Genomic DNA, 10,000 nt, shown 5'->3' on the forward strand with positions numbered 1-10,000 from the left:
ACTTGCCAGTTCGTTTGGCACAGATCCTTAAGGATAATACGAACCTACCATTTCCTCTTTCTATATCCCTACATTTACGTTTTCACCGTTTTCATTGTTTTTAAATGAAATTCCACGCTTCAACCTATCATTATTAATTCACGATAATAGTATTCAATATAATTACGTATTATTTATTTTCAAATAATAATTAAGTTGTCATCTATCGTATCGACTCATCGATTTGTATCGATTTGCGTAGAACGGCCAATTAAAAAGAAGAAAGATGATGAATTTTTTATGAATTTACATACATATATTTTATCGTCTCTCAATTGGCATATCATTTTTATTTTCTATACGATATTTTTGTATGAATTCTTTTTCTCTCTTCTTTTCGTTAAAATTTTTTCTTTCTTTCTTTCTTTCTTTCTTTCTTTCTTTCTTTTTTTTCTTTTCTCTCTCTTTTTCTGCGGAATAATCCGATTTCTTTTTTAATCTCTTTAGAGACGCCATATTCGTCAGTGTTACGAATCTCTTTACGTCCATTTTTGCGGGCTTCGTGATCTTCTCCATATTGGGATTCTTAGCCAAACAGATGCAAATGCCAATAGAGGAGGTTGTCCAAAGCGGAACTGGATTGGCTTTTATTGCATATCCGGAAGCAGTAGCGAGAATGCCACTTCCAAATCTCTGGTCGATATTATTTTTTGTAATGCTTCTTACCCTTGGTCTTGGTAGTCAAGTAAGTAATCACATTTTACTTTTTATCATCGAGTGGCGAATGGGAGAGGGAGGTGGAGACAATTTTTTTTTTTTTTTTCATTTTCTCGATAATTACTACATCGTTTCCGTACTTTGTCTCTCGGACCAATTTCACTCAGACACATAAAAAGCTTGTCCTGAAAGAGAATTTCTAAGGATCTTAAAAGAAGCATTTTTTTATTTCGTTCTTCTTTTTTTTTCCCCCTCTTTCCTTTTTCTTTTTTACTCGAGCTCTCTTTCAGAAAATATTATAAAATGTTCATAATTAGCTCTTTTTTCTTTTCCACCCCTTAATTTTCTCTCTCTTTTTCTTTTTTTTTTTTCTTTTTTTTTTCTTACTTATCAATCATACCCCTTACCAGAAATTTTAAAGCTGCTTACGCCGAACGATTTTCATTTTGGTACGATTTTCATAGGAAAGTTATATATAGAGAAATAATAATAATGTAGATTTTCTTTTTCCCTTGAAAAAGGAAGAAAAAAGGAAAAAAAAAAAAGAAAAAAAAAAAGAAAGAAAGAAAAAAGAAAAAAACAGAAAATAGAAACGAACGGAAAAGAAAAAAAAAAAGACAAAATAAGAAAGAAAGATAAGAAACGAGAGAAAAAAAAAAAGATGAGGGAAAAAAAAGGAAAAAAGAAAAGAAAACCGGGTTATTACTTTAAGTATATTCACGATGGAGAAAGAGATTTTGACGAGCGATTCGCAGACGGCTAAGAAGGCACTATACGAGGTACGTTGAATAAACGAGAGGATGCTGCTTCGCGTATTTATCAAAAGAAGCTGCAAAAGTGAGAATGTAAGTACTTGCGAGTGGGCAGACGATAGTCGCACGAGCGTTACTTTTGCATCGTCTCGCTTGAGCCCTTCTCGCTCGTATATCATGGAAAGAGTTATGGTTTGCTGTCTGAGTGAAATCCACACCTCCCTTTTTAGCCCTCTCTCTTTTTCTCTATCTCTCTCTCTCTCTTTCTGTCTTGCTCTCTTTCATTCTTTCTCTCTCTCTCTCTCTCTCTCTTTCTCTTTTTCTTTTCTCTCTCTCTCTCTCTCTCTCTCTCTCTCTCTCTCTCTCTTTTATCTTTTTTTCTCTGGTAGCGTAGAAGGGTGAAACTGTGGAAGAGTGAGAGATCGAACGGGAGAAAGTCTTTGTCTTGAACATTTTCTGTCCTCCGAGCGTCTCGCGCCAAGAGAGGTAATTAAGGCAGGCCAGGGCAAAAACTAAAAAAGGAGAAGAAAGAGAGATAGATAGTTAGTTAGATAGAGAGAGAGAGAGAGAGAGAGAGAGAGAGAGAGAGAAACGGAAAATAACTAGAAAGACAAGAATAAAGAGAGAGAGAGAGAGAGAGAGAGAGAGAAAGAGAAAGACAGTAGACATCGAGAAGTAGGATAAACGAGCAGTCGTTACTTTTTATGATACAGTTCGCAGGCGTGCAAGCGATAAGTGCTGCCATACTGGACATACGTCCGGATTTACGAAAGTACGAAAGCTACGTCATATTAGGAATATGTATCTTCAGTTGGCTCTTGGGTATACCAATGATCTTTAATGGCGGAATTTACCTGTTCACCCTGATGGATTGGAATACAGCATCTTGGGCTGTATTATTGATCGGTTTCGCTGAGCTCATTCTACCATCTTGGTTTTATGGATGCAACAAATTTATACGTAACATTGGCGAAATGCAAATGAAGTTCGGTCGCTTTCTATATAGCTATTGGTGGCTCAGCTGGATCGTCCTTGCGCCTATCACCTGCTTGGTAAGTGCATTACCTACTACACATAGCGTACATCTGTGCCCTTCTCCTAAGGAGATGGAGTTAAAGGAGGATGAGAAGGTGGTAGAGGTTGAGAATGTGGAGGAGAAAGACACCATTCGAACCAAGGAGAACTCGGTTTAAACTCTTCGATTCTATTAACCATCTCGAGCCGAGAAAGCCGAGGGATATCTTTTCTTCTTCGCTTTTCCACCCGATAACAGAGAGTCTCTTTGGGAAACGAGCGAGTGCGAGGAGAACGATAGGAAAGTGAACGCTATGTACGTTACGTACATTGCCTGCACTTCGAAAGGATCACCCTTTGTCGTACTTTCTTTTTATTCTTTTCAAAATACTCTTTGGAAATGATTTTTCCTTCGTTTCTTTTTCTCCGCCCCCCCCCTTACCTCCATTTTTCTTTCCCCTTTTTTTCTCCCTTTTTCCTCTCTCTCTCTCTCTCTCTCTCTCTCTCTCTCTCTCACGTCTGTCCGAACCCTCATTCACGTAGCTTATGTTATCGGGACTCGCGTAACATATCTGTTTTTTAAGAGGGTCTAAGATCTTGCCAGTTCACAAGGGAATAAGTCGGAATTGTTAACGTAGGGTTAAGCTTTAACGTTCTCCCTTTGGTCGTAGATCGATCTCTCAGAGTCCACCTTCTTCCTGATGCTCCTTTGATTGAAATTGTTCGCCTGTGAAACATCAAATCGAAAGTTATTACGTCTACTTCGCACTCGAACGAGCCCGGGTTCTTCATGTATATGTACGATCCCCTCTTTGTCTATATTCAAGGAAGTCGCCCGTTAAATAATCGTCTAAGCTTTCACCTAGAACGCACGATCATTATTGAGTTTTAGACATTGGAGCACGGAAGTACTTTTGTCTAATGCATTCCCATCCGCGGAGAACTTTCTGCTTTCTCTCAGACTTACTTTCCATTGTAGACAATCCATTTCCAGGGGCACGTACTTATCTTTCTCTCTTCTTTACTGACTAGTGAATTATTCCATTGAGTTTCCCTTTTTTTTTTTTTTTTTTTTCTTACACGATCGGACGTGAGTCGAATTAATTAACGGATCATTCGTATATCGAAAAGATTTGAGGATTATTTTGAAAAGGTAAACGAGAAAAGAAAAAGGAAAACAGAAAAAAGAAGAAAAAAAAAGAAAAAAAAAGGGAACAAAAGAAAATTTTTCGACAGGATAGTCGGTGGATTTATTGAAAATCAAAAAAGAGGAAAAAGAGGAAAGAAAAAAGAAAGGAAAGAAAAAAAGAAAAACAAAACACGTAAAAGAAAAGAAAAGAAAAAGGAAAAATAGTAGAAAAAAAAAAAAAAAATAATGACGTTTCGCCGTTATAGAAAATATTTCTCTCGAAAGTATATAATTATTGCGAAACTGAGAACTTCAGGGTCTATGTGTTATTCGAATGAAACGAGTCTATGTGTATTCGTTCTGTTCTCATTCGTTTAAACCGAACCCAACGACGCGGAGAAAGAGAAAGAAAGAACAACTTGTCGGTTTAATTTTCTACGGTTTGCTCTTAGCGCTTGACTTTCTTTTATTTTCTTCTTCTTTTTTTCTTTTCTTTTTTTTTTTTTTCTTTTTTTTCCCCTTTTTCTTTTTCTTTCTTTCTTTCGCTCGCTTCTACGAGATTCTCTCAATGTTTCTATAGATACGTGTGTACGTACGTATGGTACATTTAAGTACACACACACACACACACACACACACACACACACACACACACCCTTTACCCCCCCCCTCTCTTTACGCGTCATTGTCAACTGTTTCTTTTTCTTTTTCTTCAAATTAACAAGCGACAAGTAATCAAATTGAATAAACAATTTTCCATTAGAACAATCGGTAGTATGTGTAGAGGTGAAAATTCGAAACGTGGCAAGTAATTTGTAGGAGAATTGGGTGACCAACAAAAAGTGGTAACCATCAAAAATGGGTAAACGGGCTAACCGCCTAATTGCTCGACCGCAGGAACGAGCGATATGTGAACAAGAGTGTATTGGTGGTCACGAGTATAGAGAGAGATAGATAGATAGAGATAAAGAGAGAGAGAGAGAGAGAGAGAGAGAGAAAGAGAGAGAGAGAGAGAGAGAGATAAAGAGAGAGGGAAAAAGAGGAGAGATAGAGAAAGAAGAGAATACATGTATACGAACTAATACATACGTATATGCGTTTTGTTCTACTATACCATTTTTCAAAGTTTCTTGTCATCCTCGCTTGGACACGCCTACGTAACTAATACTGCATACAATAGGTTAGGTATTTTGCCAGTAAAGCGGGCTACGTCCAAGTGGATCTCGTTGTAGGGTCTTCGTCATCCCTTATTTACCAAACAGTCCAGTAACAGAAGCCCCGTTTCGAAACAAATGATCGCACAGAGTAAGTTTTTCCTTGATTCACCGACGACATACAACGACTACCAAACGACGTAAAACGACGACGACCAACGACGTTCAATGACGACGACCAACAACGACCAACGATCAACGACGATGTCCAGTTACGTTCTCTCTTGACCTCTCAGATTTAAAGCAGCCGTTAGATCGATAACTCTCCTGTCACACGCACGAGTCAAATTGATTGCGGCAAGAAGGGTTCTGCCCGTAAAGGGCGTGTGCTAGCTTCGAGAATATCGTTTGCGAGAGGAAGGAAATGGCAGAAATGTCACAAGGACTTCCTTCTCTTTTCCTTCCTTTCTTCCTTCTTTTAACTTTCTCTCTCTCTCTCTCTCTCTCTCTCTCTCTCTCTCTCTCTCTCTTTCTTACTTACTCTCTTTTTCGTTCTCTTTATTTCAACCCTGATCTCGTTCTTTCATCCTCCCATCTCTTTTTCCCTTTATGACTCTCGGCTATGAGTTCGTGTAATCGAGCAAGATCGTGCTTCGAGTATTATTTCGCAATTCGCGAAACCCATAGCCCATCGTCGCAATCATGGATTTCTACTAGACGAGAAATATAGGTAAGGCCCTTTACAACGATCGATGCGTATCGATTCCTCCAATCAGGCGTGAAACCTTCCCGTGCAGCCGCGCACGGATTGGAAGTTGATAAGCGAACTCTAGTTCACCTCCCCTAGCTACATCAGATTAAATTTGCAGAGCATAGCCACAGAAGAGCGAACAGGCGATACCGATCGTCGACCCCCTACTCCTATCTCTCTCTCTCTCTCTCTCTCTCTCTCTCTCTCTCTCTCTCTCTCTTTATCTATCTCTCTCTACAAAATTCACCTAATCTCGGTATAAGCTGCGTTTGATCTCCGATGATGAGGAGAGAGGAGTTTAGGTTAAAAATACAAAAATAAAAAAAAAAAGGATAAGAAAAGGAAGCCCTGCCACCACCATGCCCTTTCTCCCGAAGAAAAAGAAGAAAAGGAAACAAGATGAATTTTTTTCCACGGTTTCTTTGAAAAAAAAAAAAAAAAAAAAAAAAAAAAAAAAAAAAGAAAAAAAAAAATAAAATAAAATAAAAAAAATTTTAAACGCAGAAATAATGCGTAAACTAAATGCGATGTTGTTTGGTTTCTTTGATTTTTTTTTTCTCCTCTTCTTCTCCTACCGACACCTATACACATAAACGATCCGACATCCAACACGCACGTACGCATACGTACGCTCGCTCGTTTCATCCCCAACTATTGTTCCTTCCACAACCTTCTGTTACAGCACGATGCACCGTTTACGAGCGTTTACGCGCTTGTGTCTGTCTCTGCAGGATTTCGAGCACGAATAACACGTTCTGCTTTTCATCCACAGGGGGTCTTCGTGTATCAAATGTATACCTACGAGCCGGCGAAATATGGTGAGTACGTCTTTCCTGGTTGGGCGAACACGATTGGAATACTGATCGGAGTATCTACCATAGCGCCATTCCCGATCTTTTTCTCCGTACATCTTTGGAAGTTATTGGTAAGAATTGTTTACATTATATTAAAAAAAAAAAAAAAAAAAAAAAAAAAAAAAAAAAAACATTTAACTCTGTTCTTTTTTTTTTGCTGTTCGTTTGTTCGATCCTTTCTCTCTCTCTCTCTCTCTCTCTCTCTCTCTCTCTCTCTGTCTTCTTTCTTTTTTTTTTTTTTACTTTCGCCCCTTTGCTTTGTTTCTTCCCCTCATCCCCTTCTTCCGTTTTCTTCTTTTTCTTTCTTTCCCTATTTTTCTCCGTGTTTCTTTTCTTTCTTTCTTTTTTTCTTCTTCTTCTTCTTCTTCTTTTCTTTTCTTTTCTTTCACAAATTATCGCACACGATATTATTCCACAACGAACGATCACTTTCACGATCGATCGATCGATCAATCGCGATCGATCTTTTGTTATAAGTAAACGGCAAAAAAAATTCGCCTTTGGCGAATCGCAAAACGTTTTAAAAGTTGCGCCTGTCTTAGCGATAGGATCTTCCTCAAGAAAGCAGAAACGTCTTAATACAAGTTTTTCGAGACGATACGTAGGAGGTAATCGCAGTTTTCGAAGGAAAAGTTTCGTCCGCGTTTCATCGCACCTATTTCTAAGAAAGTTCGAGCCCTTACTTCTCTCGACTACTTCCGTTTTGTGTTAACCGATAAATTTACCATTACTCTTATCTCCTTTCCTTCTGTTTCCGACTCTCTTCCTCTTTCTCTCTCTCTCTCTCTCTCTCTCTCTCTTTCTCTTTCTCTCTTTCTCTCTCTCTTTCTCTCTCTTTGAACGAGAACTTGAGAAAACTACTCGTGAGGTTAGCAAGGTTACAACTTGTGAAAGAACAAAGGACCTAAGGATTTTCTATACCAACCATACAATCTTATCTTCGATCATTTTCATATATATTATAAACTGTACTGTTCCATATATTATGAGAAAACTTTTCAATCGATAAAACAAGCTGTTTGGATTGTACTTTTCGTTTGACGCGATATACATACTTGTAATTACATCGTAAATATGTATGTACGTTCGATCGAGCAAGAACAAATAGAACACATTTTATCCAATTCTATCGTTTAAATCGATTTACGGAAGCGTGACAATTTGATAGTCCGAATGAGAAAAACGTTTGTCCTTCTTGTTTGCATCGACGCCGCTGATATAGCCACGTTACGGAACGGTGATCATAAACGAATCAAAATCCGGGAGCAATTCTATCTGAAATTAACATCGAGCTTGATTTCATTGTCCATATTTTGATTAGCCGTTCATCGTACGAATTTCATCCTTGTTTAAAATCCAAAGAATCGATAATCATTCTCAATCTCTCTCTCTCTCTCTCTCTCTCTTCCTCTCTTTCTCTTTCTCTCTGACGTCAGTAACATTTTACTCCGCGAAACTTTTTTAGTCGAGCTTGTTCGAGAGTTTTTACCTCGGTAAAATTGTAGCTATAGAAGATTGGTTAACACTCAACCTTATTTCACTTTTTTTTCAACTTTGAAAAAAACAAAAAACAAGAGAAAGAGAGAAAAAAAAAAACTTTAAATTAGATCGTTAATTAGTGTCATCCAAACAACCACAATGAATTCTTTATTTTTATCATCGATCGTGTTTTAATGTTTGTCTAGAGTACTCATAAAAAAAAAAAACAGAGAGAGAGAGAGAGAGAGAGAGAGAGTTAGTGAGAGAAAGGGAGGGAGAGAGAAAGAAAGAGAAAAAGAGAGAGAGAGAGAGAGAGAAAGAGAGAAAGAGATAGGGATAGAGAAAAGGTATAATTACGAGTTTTCCTCAAACATTTGCCCCTTTACCATAGAAATAGTTATGTAAAGAGAAAGAGTGCCTTCTAACGAGTTATCTTAACCTTTTAATTATACGCAGAGGGACAGCGATTTATTCCGACCGACTGAATCCTGGGGTCCAGCCATCAAAAGGGACAATTCGGATATGAATAGTATCATAACAACACTCTCGTAGTATCTTAACAAATTCTTAATGGATGGATTTAACGAATGGATCAACTAATTTCTATTAAATATTCTTATATTATAAAATGTTTAAGTATTAGTATTAACAGTGCGGAACAACGGGCACACGTACGTTATTAAGATGAAGAAAATCTGCCTAGCATAGCTCTCGGCATAGTAAATCTTATTTCATTACTTCTCGTTCTACGTTATATTCCGGTAGGGAACATTCCCGGCGGTGTAATTAGCCCTACTAAAATAACCCGTTATATTATATTACATATGCAATGATATATTGTATACATATACATACCTATATGTATATAAATATATATATATCCATATATATAATATATCCATATATATATATATATTTGTATATTTATACATATATATATATATATATATATATAAATATACATGAAAGGTATCTCATAGGAATAGATATTACGCTAACTATACTTAATTATACTGTTTCGTGCGTTGCATCTTGACAAGCGCTTGCATGTGTCTCAGTGGGCGGGGAGGAGGGGGGAGGAGGGAGAGGGAGGGGGGGAGGACGACAAGTATAATCTGCTGTGGCAGAACTTTAACTCAAACTTCTTGATCTGCCGAAATGGAAGATAATGCTTTTGGAAAATCAAAACAATACTATAGTGTATGTATTTTTGTATTCTTTTCTTCTTTTTGTCTTTTTTTTTTTATTCGTTCTTTAGACAATTATCGTAGTAATTTGGAAATTAGAACAGAAAAAGAAAAAAAAAAAAAGAAATAACAGAAAATGACAGAAAGAAAAGAGCTCGATTATAAATACCAAATTTAAAAGCAGACATTTAACACAGTTACGATTATTTGATAAATAATTTGTACTTTTTATATAAATATCGTAACAAAATATAAATACGTGAGTGTAGTGTCTCTTATTTATTAAATTATATGAATGTTTGCGTCGACGTGTTTCCTTCGATGTCGATCGAATCGAATAACAAAAAAAAAAAAAAAAAAAAAAAGAAAAAAAAAGGAAAAAAAAAGAAATGGAAAAAAATGAAAAAGAAAAGAATTTCAATAAAAATCCAACAACGTAGCAGCATTTTCTTTTCCTACCCCTCTCCCCCCTACCCCCTCCTCATTCTTTTTGTCGAATATGATTTCCTTTTAAAATTAGCTTTGAAAAGCAGAAACATTAACATTAACGAATAATCACGTTAAACGGTCGGATCTCAATAAATGTGGTGAAATATTAAGTGAGTGCACTAGAGTGCTGACAAGAGAAAGGTTATATTTGTCATGCTGTATCGATCGTTTTAACGAGATGCAAAGGGTCACGCGGTGGTACTTTTATTACATTATATACTCGACCAATTCACCATGCAATTCCGTTTCAAAGTCGTTGTCATTGTCCAACGTTGTCGTTATTATTGTTACTGTTACTGTTGGTGCTGTTGTTGTTATTGTTATTGTTGTTACGTATTTCGTACTCGATGATAAATTTATTATCGGATTGGTCGATTTTCGATTTGACAAAATTTAATAATAATCATCAACAACAATGACATATTTCTATATTTGTACAATTTCAAATGAACGAAGACTGAAATGAATCATTGTCCTCGTTTATTATTTTTCTCT

At 36.7% G+C, this 10,000-nt stretch overlaps 1 protein-coding gene across 1 annotated transcript in view; it reads left to right on the top strand.

Moving 5' to 3' along the window:
• Positions 1 to 8,897, top strand: part of LOC124953221 (sodium-dependent proline transporter-like) — a 15,260-nt gene extending 6,363 nt beyond the window's left edge. Inside the window, exons 7-10 of the mRNA XM_047504277.1 lie at positions 487 to 724; positions 2,162 to 2,500; positions 6,269 to 6,421; positions 8,286 to 8,897. Coding sequence (XP_047360233.1) covers positions 487 to 724; positions 2,162 to 2,500; positions 6,269 to 6,421; positions 8,286 to 8,381 — 826 coding nt within the window. The 3' untranslated portion in view covers positions 8,382 to 8,897. The remainder of the gene's footprint in view (positions 1 to 486; positions 725 to 2,161; positions 2,501 to 6,268; positions 6,422 to 8,285) is intronic.
• The last annotated feature ends 1,103 nt before the right edge of the window (positions 8,898 to 10,000 follow it).

The sequence above is a fragment of the Vespa velutina genome, chromosome 12, assembly GCF_912470025.1.
Source record: "Vespa velutina chromosome 12, iVesVel2.1, whole genome shotgun sequence".
In the NCBI taxonomy this organism is placed as follows: Eukaryota; Metazoa; Arthropoda; class Insecta; order Hymenoptera; family Vespidae; genus Vespa; species Vespa velutina.